This window comes from Arachis duranensis, chromosome 7, assembly GCF_000817695.3.
Source record: "Arachis duranensis cultivar V14167 chromosome 7, aradu.V14167.gnm2.J7QH, whole genome shotgun sequence".
Taxonomy (NCBI): Eukaryota; Viridiplantae; Streptophyta; class Magnoliopsida; order Fabales; family Fabaceae; genus Arachis; species Arachis duranensis.
This window is the reverse complement of record NC_029778.3, coordinates 4,482,000-4,500,500: the sequence shown is the minus strand read 5'-3', so window position 1 is coordinate 4,500,500 and position 18,501 is coordinate 4,482,000. Positions and strand designations below refer to the sequence as shown.

Genomic DNA, 18,501 nt, shown 5'->3' with positions numbered 1-18,501 from the left:
GAAAAGGGGACATTGAATGCACATCTGTACCATCCCATTCTCTCCTTAGTTTTGTCCTGAGATGAAAATAACCCAATAATGATAGTTTGTTTTGTCTTTGTTTCTTTAATGATAATGAAGTGTTAAGGTTAGGCTTAAGCATAGCTTAACACGTTGAAAGAAAGTTGCTCTTTTTTTTTTTTCTTTTTTCCCCTCTCTTTTGGGTCAAAAATATTTCTAGGCCTGGACCAAAAACTAAACACAATAATGTAGTGCTTCTCTATTTTTGTTTTATTTTTTATTATATTATAGCACAGCTGCACAGATTCTCAAAACTTTTTAAAAGTACCAACAATTACTTCATGAGGCCCAACCCAAATAAGACTTTTGTCATATCAGTTAATTCATTTTTATTACTTTTACACACATTTAATAAGTAAATAAATAAATAAAGTGAATATATTGATATACTAGTGATTAGTGAATATAATCCGAAATAGAACATATAAATTAGCCCATAGGACATGAAATAAATTTACAATAAAGGCTCAATGGTATTAATATAAGCTATTTTGAACCATCAATCATCATTAGCATCAAAATTCAGCACATTATTTTCTTCATATATTCCATGCATGTGAATACACATGCTCTTTAAAGCATGATGATGCTCTCTTTCAATTTGAGAATGTGATTTATCATCCCCAGCAAGAAATGGATACAGGTAGCCTCCAATTTCAATCCAACTACATCCTGAACTTTTGTTAAGCCCCCTCAAATTCATCATTTCCCTAACCTCCTGAGTTTCACTCCATTCACCAACATTGGCATAAGAAATTGCAAGCAGCACATAGTTTGAAGAACTCCATGGCCCATTAATATGAAGGTTTTGAGATATATTCATTGCCATTGTTAAATTCCTATGCATCTTGCATGCTCCCAATAGTGTACTCCACATTACATCATCAGGCTTATAAGGCATTTGTAGCATAAGAGCCTCAGCTTCTTCAAGTAACCCTGCTCTTCCAAGCATGTCAACCATGCAATTATAATGCTCTATTTTGGGTTTGATCCTATGTTTATGAATCATTTGGCTGAAGTATTCACAACCCTCTTTCACCAAACCACTGTGACAACATGCACTAAGCACACCAGTGAAAGTTACATCGTTTGGCGAAATTTCGGATGCTGATGATGAACTTAACAGCATCATCTCATCATAAACATTCAAGGCCTTTCTTGCTTCACCATTCTGAGCATACCCACATATCATTCCATTCCAAGCAACAATATCTTTCTCGGGCATTATCTTAAACATCATCAATGCATGGTCCATCTCGCCGCATTTAAAGTACATATCCGAAATTGCAGCCCCCACCACCAAGTTATCTTCAAATCCATGTTTCACGGCAAGACCATGGAGTTGTTTTCCTCTCTGTAGCAAGTTGGTGGCGGCACATGCGCTAAGCAAGCCGCCAAAGGTGAATGAGTTAGGCTCCACACCAGATGACTGCATTTTATGAAACAAGAAGATAGCATCATCCATATTTCCACTTTGTGAAAGGCCAGTAACAATAGTTGTCCATGAAAACGCATCTTTATGTGGTAACTCCTCAAGCAATGCCATTGCAGAGTCCACTAAACTGTGCTTAGAATACAACTCCAACAAAGAATTACAAATGTACTCATCAGAACAGAACCCCAACTTGATCACATTCGAATGGACTTGCATTGCTTCCACCACTTGCGACTGAGACGCTAGCGCATTCAAAACAATAGAATAAGTATACTCGTCACCAAAATCTCCTTCCTCAAATAGCTGTTTATACAAATTGAAGCAGTCATCACTCAGCCCACACTTAGAGATTCTGGACAACAAAGCATTTCTAGCAACCAAGTCTCTAACAGGCATTTCATCGAACACCTTCTTTGCATCTTCAAAAACACCAAAACTTGCATACATCTGCATAAGATTAGTCCACAAACAAGTGTCTGAAACCGAACAAAGCTTGATCATTTCACAATGAACTTGATAAACAAGACCCAGATGATCACAACAGGGGAGAACAATGGAATAGGTGAAGTTATCTGGCCTAACAAGAATAGTATTGTTCCTCATTTTGAGGAAAAGGATCATGGCTTCTTTGTTTCTATGATTCTTGAGACATCTTGAAATAGCAATGTTCCATGAATGGGGATCACTACTAATGGGTGTTGTGGGAAACAAAGACAACATTGGTGTTTGGCATGAAAGATTGGATGACAAAGTTGCAATGGTAGACACTGTTCTCAAGGCAAATCTTGATAAGAGATGCATCAAAGGTTTGTGCTTTGTGCATGAGATATGAACAAGTACCTTTAAAACTCGCTAATTCTCAAGAGTAAACAACTAATTTGGTTTTGTTCATAAATTTCTTTGGTTTGTATCTTAATAATCTATTAGTAAACACTTAAATTTGTTTGAAATTCAAATCGAATACATAAAATTTTGTTATTCTAAAAGTATTTAAAATAGAATAGTCTTTTAGTTTCATAAAAAAAGACTAATCCCATATATTATTATAAATTTGTCATAAATTTATTTATCTAACACGTATCTTAAAAATATTATTAAGGACAACAAAATGACTAGGAGAGTAGAGACACAAATCTTGGATGGTACTTTGTCCACTAGAGAGTTTATTCCTTTCACTTTAAGATGTGAAGCCACAAATTCCCAACAAGGATTGTCTTGTCTAGGAGTCTAGAACATATCCTTTAGGTCATAAGGTAGTGTTTGGTGAAGAGAGATGAAAAAATTGAGATGGAGAGATAGAGATTAATAGATACAAATTGAAATAAATTTTAGTATTTTGTTTGGTATNTAATTAAAATAAGATATTTTAAGTATAAAATGTTATTAAAATTTTAATCTTTATCTCTAAAAATTTTAGCCCCGTGTGTCTCCAAATTTTAGAAGTATTAAAATATTAAAATTTTGAGAATATAGATAGGAATTTTACACCAACAAACATGATATTGAATCTCAATATTCTAATCTCTGTCTCAACACCTCAAAATAAACACCATCTAAATATATTTTAATAACGTGATATCACATGTTAATAATGGCCAATAAATACAAATCTTACAAGTTGATAAATCCTACTTTATTCATATTTAATACATAATAGATTGATGTTGACCAACGTGAACTTTTTATATATATAAATTTTTTTTGGTAGTTTATATATATATATTGATAGTGTGAGTTAGTGACCAAGCTTCATAAAATCAAAGCATTCATCTAAGTTTGTGTTTGTGTGTGAAAAGGACTAGATGCTTTCTCATGCAAATGTATTTAATTTTTTTTGTTATTTACGGAATCTTTTGATAGTACAAAGACTAATTCGTCGCAGATTTAAACTTTATCTAAAGATCTGTCACTAGTTAATGACATTGTTATATGTACACAAAATTCAAACTTTCGACACATACTTAAGCAGACAAATAAATTGATCACTTAACCAACCCAAGTGAATTAACTGTATTTGATAAATATAGCAACAAAACAATACAATTGAAGTTATATCTATGAAAGATTGGCTTTGTATGACAAAACTTTCGAAATCCTAAAAAACTACTAAAAAATCTCAAATTATTCTTGTTAACCTAACCCAAGCCATTATAGGGCTTGTTTGGGTGAGTTTCAAAAAAAATATATTTTTTTGAGTTATTTTTTTTTAAAAGATCTTATGAAAAAATAAAAGTAATTTTATGTTTGGATATCTCGTGTAAAAAGATTTTTTTATTTATCAATTATGTTTGGGTATAACAATATAAAAATACTTCTTTGTTTATTTATTATATGAAAAACATATTTTTTTTAAAAGAAAAATATCTTTAAAAAAAAATATGTAAATTATAGTTTCTCAAAAAAGATTATTTTTTTATTTTTTTAATGCTTTTACTTTTACTAATAAAAATTTTTCAAACACACTAAAAAATAAAAAAATCTTTTCTTATTAAAAAAATATCTTTTTTTTATCCACATAACGGCGTCTAAACAAGCACGTAATCCCTAACCCTTTTTGGCACCAGCTTCTTCAAGCTACTTCTTTATTTCATCAGCTTAATCCTTCGAAACCTATTTGTTAAATTACTTCGGCAAACCTTCGATCAATTCCTTCACTTCTTTTAGCACAAGGCTCGTCAATTCTTAATATGGAATTTATAAAGTCAATATTTTGTAGAATTATCGGTAAATGCATCGAATCGTATCAAATAATAAATTCATGGTGAGTGAATGTCGATTCCACCAAAATTAACAGATTAAGCACACAATAGTTAATTGATTATTCTAGTTAGACAGCCGTATTTGAATAATGAGTAATTAAAGAACAAGAAGTAAATAAAGCAATAAAATGACAAGAAAGTACATTGACGAAAATGTAAAAAACTTGAAATTTAAATTACAAAAAAAGTAAAGTACAGGAAAATAAAGTGTAAGAAAATAAAGTGCAAGAAAATAATGTGTAAGAAGGTAAATAATTAGAATTAAGAACGAAAAGAACATTGGAATCAAGAGATATTGCATTCTCAGGATCAATAAATTTCATCTCCTCTTCAATCATGCGTTCATTTATCTTTTGGCAAATCATAAGTAATTGAATTTCAATGTCTTGAAAATTCAATTTCTCTTAACTTGATCAACTGTCAATGTCTTGATATAATTGCTCATGAGAAGAGATGAAGATTAGTATCTAATTTAGAACCACACAATTTCATGAATCAAGTTATAAGTTGATTATATGTCACATATCAATCCCAACTCAAATTCATAAGAATTGGGAGAAAGATTCTCAAGCCCCAATTCCATAATCCTCTTTCAATTCTCATGGAATTCATATGAGATTCAAATTCTCTCTCAAAACATTTGAATCATTGAAATGAAGAACGAAAAATCTTTCTAAAGAAACAAGAAAGGAAGAATTGAAGATGAATAATGAAAATAAATTAATCCATTAAATTGCAATAGAGCTCTCTTTCCCAATAAAAATAATTAGAGACTCGTAACAAAATATTTACAAAAAGTGTATGAAAGAAAATGGAAGAGAAGAAGATAACGAGGGTGAGAAGAGAGGGTTTGAAGACTCTCCTCCAAAGTGGTGGTCTAAAAGATGAATCTAAAGTCCTATTTATAGCTATCATAAATTACAAATTCAAATGAAATTTAATTCAAATTACATCAAATGTAAAATTTCTAACTACTTCTAGATGATTCTTGTGGCTTTGATTGCTTGTTAGTGGGCCTTTGGGCTTTGATTGATTGTGAATTGTGGCTTGGATAAAGGTTAGAGTGGACTTGGTTGAAGGTTGGACTTGTGAAGTTTTTATTCTCGTATTGGAGACTTGAAGAATTGAAGAATAAATGAAGGAATTGGGGTTCTGGAAGTGACTCAATGTGGAGTGCCTTTGAAGTAGTACTTTGGTGACACTTTGGGCTTTTAAAGGTTTGGACCTCTCTAAAAGTCAGCTTTCTGACGCCACTGAAAGCGCGTCATTTGGATCTCTCTAACTCAAGTTATACTCTTTTGAAGGTGAAGAGGTCAGTTTAGCGTGTTTACAGGTTCAAGGGCATGTGAAATTCTACACGCTGGCTACATGCCAACCTTGCAAAGCTGAAAGATTAGTGATTTTCACCCTCATATTCAGTGTTCACTATGGACTATTATATATCGTTGAAAATTTCTGAAAGTCAGCTTTCTAACGCCGTTAGAAGCACTTCATTTGGACATATGTATCTCAAGTTATGATCTTTTGAAAGTGAAGAGGTCACCCTGCGTATTTGCAGGAAATTGTCCTATGGAAAGTTGGCCCAGCATGCCACTTCCCAGGCACGCCAGCCACACGCCGGGTTTGTAACACTAAAAGAATAGTGATTTGTATCCTCAGATTCAGTGTCCACTATGGAGTGTGGCTGAAGTGTGGCCCAGTGTGCCGCTTCTCTTGCACGCCCTCCACATGCCCAGATTGCTAGAATTTGTCCTCTAGGAAGTTGCCCAGCATGCCACTTCTCAGCACGTCTTCCACACATTCATAGTGCACTTTTTGGGGGCTCGAAAGCGTGTAGTTTAAGAGACGTCACTCCACGTGCCATAGGCTGCGTTTGATTAGTGTATACCAAAGGACATAGACATTGAGACATAAATAAAAGAGAGACACACACAAAATATATGTATACATATTTTATGTTTGGAACATAAACACACAAGATACATAAATTATTAAAAAGACTATAATATCCTCATTATCTACCTTCACCACCACCATTACTATTTACTAGACTTTTCGTTAATCCAAAAAAATAAATAACAAAAAATTTTAATAATTTGAACAAAAAATTTAACAATCAATGGCTGCAAGAACTCTATTTAATAATTAATTCAATAAATATTTTTTAAAAAGAAAAATTAAAACAAATCAGAAAAAGAGTAGGCAAAGAGAAAGAGTAGGTGAGATGCGGCAATGAGAAGCGAACGTGACAAACTCAAAGAGGAAGAAGAAGAACAACGAATCTGAAGATAACGTGAAAAACAAATCTAAAGGCAACCATGGCAAAAGGCGACGCCGGCGGTGATGGAATAGAAGTGAAGAACAAAGAAAAAAGAGAGAATAAAAAGGGAAGGAAGAGAGGCAATGGTTGTTTGGTCGGAGAAAGGGAGGAGAAAGGTGATGATGGTGGTTTGAGTATGAGGGACAAACGGAAGAAGAACTGATGCAGAGAGAGAGATAACATGAAAAATGGAAGAATGAGAAAGAAGATCTGTAAAGGAAAAAACTCGAAAAATGGAAAAAATTGTGTCTGTGTCTAAAAGTTTGTGTTCTACCCTTTGGTCCAGTACACAAATTTTTTGTATTTGTGTACTTGCGTGTCCTTCCGTGTCTGCTAAAAATCCATGTCTCAATAAACAAACAATGAACGTGTACTACCGTGTCTATGTCTCTCAAACCAAACACTGCCATAGTGCACGCTAAGCACACACACACGCCACATATACGCCCATCCACACTTGGGTTCACACGCCATAGTGCACGCCACTCCACACTCTCTTGGCACGCTTTAGGGGCCACACTTTCAAAAGCGTGGCCTAAAGCTTCAAAACGTATCCTAAGTTTTAAAGCATGTCCAAAACTTCTTCTTTTCTTCTTTTGAGTTTGTTTTGTATTTTTTGCTTCTTTTTCTCTTATTTTCTACAAAATTCATCAAATCAAAGGAATAAAAGTAATTTCCAACTTAAGCACCAAAAACACTCCATAATTAAGCATTATGAATTGATTTCTTATATGAAAAAGCATGGAAAACACAACATGATGCGCACGCATCAATTCTTTCATAGTCTTAATCACAGCGACTCTCGTGTTGCTCAAAACCTCCTCGATCAATGTCGAACTCTGTTTTTTCTTCCGTCGTTGCGTGTGCTTTGGCGGCGCCAACTGCTCCAGGTACAGCGACGACAGCAGCGGGGCCAAAAGACGCGGCGAAGACAGTGATAAAGAGAAGAAAAGGGAAGCTAAAATTTCTTCAATGAAGAAAATGAGGAGAATGGTGGTGATAAATAAAAGGAAGCGACGACAGTGGTCTGGCGGAGAGCATGCTAGGTGAGAGTGAGATGAAGAGAGCGATCTAAAGAGGCTTGCAAAAAGAGTGCACGAATTGGAGATTGAGAAGCCTTAGAAGGTCAATCGGAGTCGTGGGATAACGTGTGGCTCATAGCAAAACAAGTTCAATACGCTTGCGTTGATGTTTTTATGTTGTTCGAGATTATGAGAATGTTGTATGAATATGATTCTGGAAATAGAAACACCTATTGATTCTTTAGTTTTAGAAATCTGTTTCTTCTCAGTATTAATTAGTTATACAGGTTGGTTTTGGTTAAAAAAGTTGTTGATGAAGTGGAATAAAAAGAATAGTGGGAACGACAATGGTGATGATGGTGATATGGAGAGGAATTGAAAAATTTTTTCAGAGATAAAGGGTTAGGGATTAAGGTAGGCTGGATTAGATTAAAAAGAATAATTTTAAATTTTTAGTTAATTTTTTAGAACTTAAATAATTTTATCATACAAAATTAATCTTTTATAATTATAATTTTAATTTTGTTATTTCGTGGATATATTTGTCACCATCAACAACTTTCCTCAGGTACAAATGGTACTCAAAAGTTAATTAGTAAATATTTTTGGTCGGAATTAATTGATTTGTTTTTTGTCAGAGAATTAATTGAACTAATATTGGGTTAAACAACCAAGAAAAATTGGGCCCAAAAAGATGTTTTGGTAATGGACCCAGGTTCCTGGAAAAGGATTCTAGGGATCAGTGTTAGGTGGCTCAAATGTTTAAAGTACTTACTAGCTCTAGTCCCAACAAAAAAAAGTACTTACTAGCTAGTAGGCCCAAACCACCTCCACCTACGTATAAACTACAACACATTATGGTACCTAGCTAGTTAGATTCTACGATCTACACCCAAAAAAAAAAGGTAGTTAGATTAGAACTTTTATTTTTGTATATTAGATTATGAGTGATAAAGTCTTTAAAGATAATCTAAATTAGGTGTTAAGCATTGTTGTGGGTGTTTATAAAACGTCTGTGACGTTCCTCTTTATATAATTAAAATAATATTTTTTTACAAAACGTCAATAACATTTTGTCTTTTTATAATTAAAAAATATATTTTTTTTTTACAAAATATTAGTGATATTTTGTCTTTTTATATTCAAATTTTTTTTTTTTTACAAAACGTCAATACTACTATCATAGCAGTATAAAATACTAAAATGAACAAATATTATTATATTTTACATTAGAATTATCCATATCTAAAAATTTTAGCTGTTACATTATGTATTTTCAATAATATTATTTATACACTACATATTTTGACATTCATATAAAAATATAGCTATTAATTATTATTAATTAATTATATATTTAAAGATGAATTCTATTATATAGAAGAGAAATTTCTTCTATATTTAGAACTGTTTCTAATTAACAAAAAAGAATGCATATTAGTTGTTAAAAACATATCGATATCAAAATAATGTCTATTATAAAAAAAATGTACATGTAACAGAATTAATGTAGTTTCAGAGATAAAAGACATATTTTTTAATGTTTATTTTATTTTTTATTCATTTTTTTGTGTTTAAAAAAAATCAGAAAATAAACAAATTTTCTGTGTTTTCTGAAACTTTGAAAAGAAAGAAAATCCAAAAAAAAATTTAAGATTACAAATTTATATATTCTCATATAGTTTAGAAAGATAAATATATCTTTTGAAGAACGTAAAAATCTAACTAATATTAGTTAAAATATTATTAAAAGGATAACATAGTATTTTCAACTGAAATTTATGTAATTATTTTATTTTATATCGATAAATAAATATATAATGAAAATTATACTTATTATATAAAAAAAAGTTATTCCATGCCGACCAAAAAAGAAAAGTAATAATAATTTCCTACGAAAGTGACAAGACATACTAGTTAAATTTACCTCATGCCAAAACATTTGAATTATGGGGTACCAGAGATGATTAAAAAAAATGTCTCTAATAATTATTAACAAAAATTTACCTCATGCCAAAACATTTGACATCATCATATTTCATTATTATTTTCATCAGATGCATAAGGTGAATAATTATGCAGGAAAGCTATAAATAAGTCACAGAATACATTATTATGTGTACACAATCGATATACTCCATTATTTCAATAATTATTTGTCTCTCCATAAATAATTATTAATTAAGATTAAATTATTGTGAAATAATATTTATCATTTTGATATTTTTTTTTTATTGTGAAGGGGGCAGAGGCCTAAAAACAAACGCACTAATCAGACATTTCCTATTCTCGCAAACACTCTTTGCATTATATCAGCTTCAATTATTGGAACTAGAAAGGGGGGAGGCAAAACAAAACAGTGGAGCCCTGCCGGAAGATTATGCGCGTGCTTGGCAAGAACATCGGCGCTGAAATTGGCTTCTCTCAAGACGTGTGTCACTCGGAAGTCACCTGGATTTGCCTGGAGCTCTTTAATTGTACGAATGAGGGAGGTGCTATCATGGAGGCCCGTAGATGCATGCTGCAACAGATTCACTGCACAGGTAGAATCTGTCTCTATCTAAACCTTCTCCATTCCCATATCAATTGCAATTTTAAGACCTGTATAGATTGCCCAAAGTTCTGCTTTAGTGATGGTTACCTTTCCAATGTTCATCATGAACCCTGCTATAACTAGGCCATTCGAATCTCTGAGAACGCCGCCACACGAGCCATAATTTGAATTTTGCAGGACTGAGCCATCCACATTAAGTTTGCTCCAGCCCACTTCCGGTGGCTTCCAGCCAATAAGGATCGAGTTTGTCGCTCTAAGGGTTTTGATGCTTCTCTCTGTAAGGTCTAACACTTCCTCATAGTTTCTGGCCACCCCTCTAATTTCTGGAATTACTCTTTGAAAAGGGATGTTATCTTGATTGAAAATTAATTCATTTCTTTTCCGCCAGATAATATTACAAGAAGTGAGAAAGAAAATGGGCCATGAAGTCCCACAGCTAGTGCGAGAGGTCCTGGACAGGTTATCGTAGAGCCAGTCTTGGAGGTTCTGGCTGAAGAAAGGGTCCTGCAGGTCTCTATTTGAGTTGCTCATCCAAATGCCTTAGGCGTAAGGGCAGTCCCTCAGCACATGGAGCATGCTCTCTTCAAGATTCGGACATCTCGGACAGCAATCATTATCGGTAAGCCCCCGAACTCTTCTTTTTAGATTAGTTAGCAGCGCGTTATGGCTTAGGAGCCAAGCAAAGGTTCTCAGTCTCTGGGGAACCCTGGTTTTCCAGCAAATTCTATAAATCTGGTCTGGATCCCTATCATCAACATAGTAGCTTTTGTAGGCTGATTTGATAGAGAAACTGCCTTGAGGTTCTGGTAGCCATCCTAGAGAATCCGGTCCGAGAGAGTGGTGGGGAGCTTTAACAGTACGAATCATAACAATAATCTCCTCTGGGAGTAGTTGATCTAACCTCTCCCAATTCCAACATCCTTCCGCCGTAGCATAGGTTGCTAGATCCTCATTAGCTCTGTCTTCCCCGATCTGTTCCATCGATAACTCGCTCAGATCTGAGATACCAGGAATCCAGTGATCTTTCCAGAATTTAATACTTCTTCTATTCCCAATCCTCCATATTAAATTGCTTTGAAATCGGTCCCAAATTTTAACAATACCTCTCCAAGCATTAGAGCACATTGCTTTTTTAGTAACCTTTGGGATAAGGCTGTCCCCGCAACCATACTTCGCTTTCATTACTTTCACCCAAAGAGCTTGTTCATTATGCACCAACCCCCAAGCCAATTTCATGAGAAAAAGGTCGTTGGATTCTTGAGCCTTCCGCAATCCTAGCCCTCCTAATTCCTTTGGCTGGCAAATGGTATCCCAATTCAAAAGATGAATTTTCTTGTTTTCCACATTAGATCCCCAAAGAAAATCTCTACACATTTTATCAATTTTATTACAGACCTCCTTAGGCATCTTCATTGTTTGCATAGTATAGCTCGAAATGGTAGATAAAACCGCTTGAACAAGGGTGCATCTTCCGGCAAGAGAAAGGGTTTTCATGTTCCAACTTGACAATTTGGCTCGCATCTTGTCTAGAATTGGTTGGAAGTGGTGTTTTCCGCACTTCTCGTGGATGAGCGGTACGCCGAGGTACTTTCCTAAATTACTGGTTAGTGGAATACCGAGATCTTTGCTGAGCTCCTCTCTTCTATTGTGATTAACATTCTTGGAGAAAAAGATGCAAGATTTGCTGGGGCTGACTTTCTGACCAGAAGCTTTACAAAAGGTCTCCAAAGCTTCATTGATTACTCGAACCTGCTCCTTGCTTGCTTCCGCAAAAAGAACGAGATCATCTGCAAAACAAAGATGAGACAGATGAGGACCATTTTTATTCAACTTGATAGGTTTCCATTTTTTCTGCTCTATTAAGGAGTTAATTAGTTGAGAGAGTCTTTCAATACATAGGACAAAAAGATAAGGGGATAAGGGGTCTCCCTGTCTAATGCCTCTTGTTGGGTTGAAAGTCTCTGATGGAGAACCATTCCAAAGCAAACTCATAGTGGGAGAGGAGATGCAGAAGTGAATAACATTCACAATATTCTCCGGGATGCCAATATCTTTGAGAGTGTCAATGATAAAATTCCAATTTAGACGGTCATAGGCCTTCTCCAAGTCTATTTTGATCGCCATGAGTCCTTTCCCACTAGCTCTCATCCTCATAGTATGGATCACCTCTTGTGCTACCAGAATGTTATTTGCACTAATTCTTCCTGGAATGAAACTGGCCTGGGTATTAGAGACAATGTACCCCAAGTGCGGCTTTATTCTTTCTGCAATAACTTTAGTAACAATTTTATAGCAGACGTTACAGAGACTGATAGGTCTGAACTGTGCAAAGTTTTCGGGTGAGGAAACTTTAGGAATGATAGAAATTAAGGTTTGGTTTGCTCCAGCTATATTCTCAGGATTTCTAAAGATCATATGCACCCAATTCACCACCGAATCAGATACAATGTCCTAGGAATGCTGGAAAAATTTTGCTGGCAGTCCATCGCTTCCAGGCGCCTTCCAGCTTCCCATATTGAACACAGCATGTTTAACTTCCTCATGGGTAATATTTCTGCTCAAATGGTTTAAGTCAGCCTCAATCAGCCTAGGAAACTTACCTGTGATAGGAAAATCAGGTAAAAATAAATTGTAGTTATTAGGAGCATATAAAGATTTGAAAAAGGATACTCCGATCTCCTTCAGTTCATCCACGTTATCAATCCATTCATCCTCGCTGTTTTTTAGAGCATTAACGTGGTTCCTTCGTCTCCTTCCGTTAGCTTTCTGGTGGAAGTATTTAGAGTTTTTGTCCCCTAAATTGATGATTTTACATTTAGCCATTTGCATCCAATAGCTTTCCTCTTGTACCACAATCATTTCATATTCCCTCCAAAGGTCCCTTTGTAGTTTTTCCAAAAAAGGATTGTTATTAAAAGAAAGGTTTTGGTTGATGCCTTCAAGCCTGAGAAGAATTCTTTTCTTTTTTCTAAAGATCTGCCCAAATACCTCTTTGTTCCATTCTTTGGCTTTCTCCGTGAAATGGTGAATGTTGTTGATGAGATCACCTTGTTTGTACCAGTTACTTCTCACCAAATTATTGTAGCCCTCATGGAGTAGCCAGGACGCGAGCAGTTTGAAAGGTCTCTCTCTCCCGTTTACCGCAAAGGTGTCAAAATCTAGGAGAATAGGTAGATGGTCAGACTTCAATTTAGGTAGATGTTTCACTCCAACGGATGGAAATAAAACATTGAACTCCAAATTACATAAAAATCTATCAAGCCTGGGTTTAATTTGATTTCTTTGCCAAGTGAACGGCGGACCAGAAAAGCCTAGATCATTTAGACCGCAGTTAAGCATGCATTCTTGAAATCTGTTTGAGTCTTGAGATAAGTTACGATTGCCCCCAGTTTCCTCAAGAGAAATGATAGAATTAAAGTCTCCACCAAGACACCAAGGCCCTTGATTAGTTGCTGCTATACTTTCTAGCTCCCTCCACAAGGTACTTCGCGTTCCCGGTTGGGGGCTGCCATAGATACACGTGAAATACCAAGACCGGTTATCATTATCTTTAATCTTTAGGTGAATTAACTGTCTTTGGACATTAACAGGCTCCACCTGCCAATCTTTTCCATTCCAAAGACACCAAATCCCTCCCGAGAAGCCCTCTGCATCACTAATGCACCAAGAGTCAAAGCCTAATTTGCGAATGATCCCCTCAACTTTGGTTCCTGAGACATGGGTTTCAAGAAGGATGCATAATTTTAAATTATAACGATAAGTTAAGTCTCTAATCATAATGGGAAATCCTTTGGAGGAAACCCCTCTACAATTCCAAGCTAATATATTCATAATAACCATTAAAAAACAAGGTAGAAAAAAAAAACTCCCTGAAATAAGTCAGGAATCTAGGCCTCGATTGGCTTGTCATTAGTGGCCTGTGCCACCTCCTCTATGCTTCGGAGACACTCCTCTCCCCTCTGCTGTCCCTCCATTGGGTCATCATTTCCTGCTTTGTTGCTGGATTCTCCTGGATCTGGAGGCTTTTTGGCTTCTGTATTATTGGAATACTCCTTATTCCCACCTCCCATGATAGTTGAGATGAGATTTCTGGTAGTATGATCCGAATGTCCTCCCATTAAAGTAGGCTGCATACAGTTAGTATGTGAAATTTGTTTAGTAAGATATGAGAATTGTTTCCAATACTCTTGGTTTCTCTCTTCTTTATCTTTTTGGTTGTCTTGTGCCTTCTGGTTATTTGTCTGGTTATCTGAAAAGACTTTATGGCTGTCCTGATTTGTCTGGAGACCCTTGATGTTTCTTTGGTTGTGGCTGGATTGTTTTACATGCTTGGAGACTGTTGGAGTTTTCTTACTAATGGCAGTATTCTTTCCTTTTATGATAGGAATAGGGTTTTTGTGTTTTTGTTGGCTTCTCTGATTAGGAGAGTTACTTCCATTCTTGCTAGTTTGTTTGGTAGCACTTATTTTGCTAGTTCTTGCTTCTTGGGTGTCCTTGTAAGCTTCTGACGTCTCTATGGGAGTAGTATCCGGGCCAGTTTCTTCATTTTCTTGATTACCTTCCTGAATTTCCTCTGCAAGGATATGGAATCTTGATGTTGGTATACTTTCCTTTTTATCCTTTTTAGAAGGATCTGATTTTGGTTTGTTTCTTCTTTGGTTTTTCTTAACTATCATCCACGGTCCAAATAGGTTGCCTTCTTGGTCCTCCTTAATTTCCTTAATTTCTTCCTGATTTGCTTCCTAGTTTTGTGAGGCTTGCCTATTTTGTTGCAACTCTCCTAAACTAGTTGGTGTTCTTTCCTGATTTGTTTCCACTGAATCTTCTTTTCTTTTTTGAATAAGTTGCTGATTTTTTGGTCCCTGATTAGTCTCTTTACCGTTGCTGCCCTCATCTCCACCGGGAATCCTGCCTCCCGTCGGATCTATGGCGGTGTTGGTGGTGGTTCCGGTCAACGATTCACTGCACTGTTCGATTCTATGCCCGTATTTGCCACAGTTGAAACAAATTTGGTGTAATCCCTCGTAAACAATGTTAAAATCTTTGCCCAGAGCTGTAAAGGATGGAACAATCTTCTTTCTCAGGTCAATTTCCACACAAATTCTAGCAAATTTACCTCGAGAGTGTATAGATGTGAGCTCGTCCACTTTTAGCATTGTGCCAAGCGTCTTTCCAACTTTCCAAAGGAAGAATTTGTTATATAACTCAGCTGGGAGGTTTGGGATTCTTATCCATACAGCAACTTTCTGCACATTCGTTTCTTGTGGTAAGAAAAGCGGCCTCCACATCTGCACTAATAGATAGTGGTCTGCTATCATCCAAGGCCCTTCAAAAAGTGCATGAGCATAATCATCGTGATCTGAAAATCTAACCAGGAAGAAATTTTCAGCCAAATCCATGACTCTTATGGATCCTTTTTTCATCCATCTCCGTTGCACCCATCTGTCAAGGGCTTGGAGATTGAAAGTTTTTCCTAAAGGTTTCACAATCAGAGAGAGTTTCCAGGGTCTACACCAATCTTCATATTCTTCTAAAGAGACCTCAATTGTAGGTTTGGGATTGAAAGGAACTTTGTCCTCCGTGGAGAGGTCCACATCCAAATCTTCTGGAGCATACTCTTCTGAAACCATCTCCACAATTTCTTGTGGGTTCAGTTTTTCGAAGCCATTTTCCACCACCATATCCCGGTAGGACCTTCTAGGTGACTTATACGCATCATGTGTACCTTCATTAGTTTTCTGATTATCATTAGCACTAACTGATATTTGCTTTGTTTCTCTTGTTTCTCCTTCTGTGATTTCCATACACTCTGTTACGATATTTTCTCCATTCATCTTGACTTTTTTTTTACTTCTTGATATTAGGTCTTCCTCTTCCGGCGAGCGTTCATCCGTTTCTGTGAGAGAAGCGTCTGTGCTCATTTTCTTTTTTTTTTCTTATAGGTATTTTTTTCAATTACCCTATGTTTTAATTATCTCTTTCAATTTTGTAATAATTATTTCACAATTGTTTACTAAAAAAAATATTTTTCTATAAAATAATATAATCCTTTTTTAGAGTTGTATACTTTTTCTTAATAACTAAAATCTTAAAACATGCGTAGTTATTTTTCAATGAAAATAGTATTAAATAAAAAAAAAATTTATGTATTGTCAATGTAAATCATTTTACACGTGCATCCAATTCTATAACATCACATTAGCAAAAATAATTAATTTTTATATTGAACGTGTTAATAGTTAACTAAAAAGATAATTAAGATTATACAATTGTATAAAATATTTTATATTATTAATGTATTAAAATTAAATTCTTAAATAAAATGCTGAATAAAAATTGTATGAATCTCATATATCTCATCAACTTGGTTTACCTAAAAAAGGAACTGAAGAAATAAACATTTCTGAATTAGCAAACACAAACCAAGAAGTCAAACTTCATTCTCAATCCCAATGTATGATACAAACTTGAGTTTTGGTATTAACATTGATCCCACCCCCTCTCTTTGTCTAATTTATCATGGTCCAACTATAGATATAGTGACTTTTTCAAAATGTTCTCACAACACATTTCTCTTGCTTCACTCTCACTCTAGTGCTAATAAGTGTTAATAAAAGTTAAAATAAAAAAAAAAACAGAAAATTGAAAACTCAAAGAACAAAATTAAAAGTGTGTTTGGTTCGTATTTTTATTTCTTTTATTTTCAATAATTTCTATTTTCAGAATTTTACGAAAAAAAAGGTGAAAACAATTTTTTTTCATAAAACTTAAAAAATAGAAAATACTAAAAATAAAAACAAAAAATAAAAACGCAAACCAAACACGCACCTTGAGTTACTAGCAGTGATAAAAATTAAACCCAACATAAACCCTAGACATACACTTTTTTCATCATATTGTTGTTATTTGAAATGTGTTTGGTTGTTTTGCTTGTGCAAGCATGTCAACAACTTCCCTCATGGTTGGTCTCTCCACACTTTGTTCTTGAACACATAACATTGCCACAAAGAACACTTGCATTGCCTCTTCCATTGGGATTTTATTGTGTTGGTTTAGCCTCTCATCAAGGATCTTCACCACCTTCTCTTTGTTCCAATTTGTTTGGAGCTTTGTCCATTGAACTATGTCTAGCCCTTCTTCGCCGAAATCGCCGCCCACCGGCCTTCTTCCGGTGAGAAGCTCTAGCAGCACCACTCCAAAACTATACACATCACTTTTCTCGTCCACTTTCAATGTGTATGCATATTCTGCAAAAATTATGCATATTAACAAAAAAAGCTCAACACAGTAAAATAGAGAAACAAACAGATAAATAATATGACATAGTTAAATTTTTATTAAATATATAGATAAATTACACTAATTATTTTAATAGAAATTAAAGTTATTTATAAATAAAATTCTAAGGACATACACCATGTGAGTGAGGGTGGGAAGACATATATAGAAACTAATATTTATTATATATAAAAGCTAGAGAAGAAGCTTCATTTTGAATTTTGAAACAATAATAAAAAAAGTTACTGTAAAATTAAATTAAAATTTATGAAAAGATAATCTAGATGAATCTATTATTGTACCATGCTCATGCTTCTTTTTCTTGGGTTTTGGGAAAGCATATCTTTTAGATCCCAGGCAGGAACCTTGATGAAAAAACCATATATATATATATATATATAATATAATATAAATATATATAGGCATATACCATATATAATTATATATGATGTGTAATAATAATAGAGGGAGTTGGTCAAAATAAAAAGAAAAAAAAGGTGCAATGTTTTGAATAATTCAGAGTATTTATGGTTTCAAGGCATGCAAAAGCACAAACACAAAACCCATTTAGAGAAAAAAAAAAAAAAGCAAAAGAAAATTCCTTTGTGTTAGTGGAACCTTTAATTTGGGTGAGTAAGTAGTCTCTAGGAATTCACGTAGATGCAGAGTGTGTATGCATGTGGACCCAGAAAAACAACAAGTAATCCAAAGTATATGCTATTCTTGCAGCACTGCTAAAGAAGAAAGAATATATAAACCATGCAACATTTTCTTTCAAGATTCCCTTTGACCTTTCATTTTGAAATAACTTTTAAAACAACATCTAGTTTATAAAAAAATTTATCAGTATAAAAGTTTTAATTAGATCTTTATAATTTAAATATTTGTAATTGAATTTTTATATTAAATAAAAATTTATAATTAAATCTGTACTAATTATTATTTGTATAAAATACTAATATTTTAGAATATTTACTTTTAAAATATTTCACAAGTCATCCTATATTAAACATAAAAATAAATATTTGAAAAAAATGTGTATATTTTTAAAAGAAAAAAGTAAAAAAAGACTT

General features: G+C 34.2%; 3 protein-coding genes across 3 annotated transcripts; all 3 read right to left on the bottom strand.

Annotated features, from left to right (window-relative positions):
* Nucleotides 1–559: 559 nt before the first annotated feature.
* Nucleotides 560–2,098, bottom strand: LOC107496434 (pentatricopeptide repeat-containing protein At2g13600). Its single transcript, XM_016117683.2, has one exon. It carries the CDS (start codon nucleotides 2,096–2,098, stop codon nucleotides 560–562), a length of 1,539 nt encoding a protein of 512 aa, XP_015973169.2.
* A 10,503-nt stretch (nucleotides 2,099–12,601) lies between these two features.
* On the bottom strand, nucleotides 12,602–13,981 carry LOC127740479 (uncharacterized). Its single transcript, XM_052251451.1, has one exon. It carries the CDS (start codon nucleotides 13,979–13,981, stop codon nucleotides 12,602–12,604), a length of 1,380 nt encoding a protein of 459 aa, XP_052107411.1.
* A 2,577-nt stretch (nucleotides 13,982–16,558) lies between these two features.
* LOC107496431 (leucine-rich repeat receptor-like serine/threonine-protein kinase BAM3) lies at nucleotides 16,559–17,397 on the bottom strand (the record flags this gene model as incomplete). Its single annotated transcript, XM_021127197.2, is given in 1 exon segment — nucleotides 16,559–17,397. A coding segment is annotated over 1 exon segment (356 nt), but the record flags the coding sequence as incomplete, so codon positions are not given.
* Nucleotides 17,398–18,501: the final 1,104 nt, after the last annotated feature.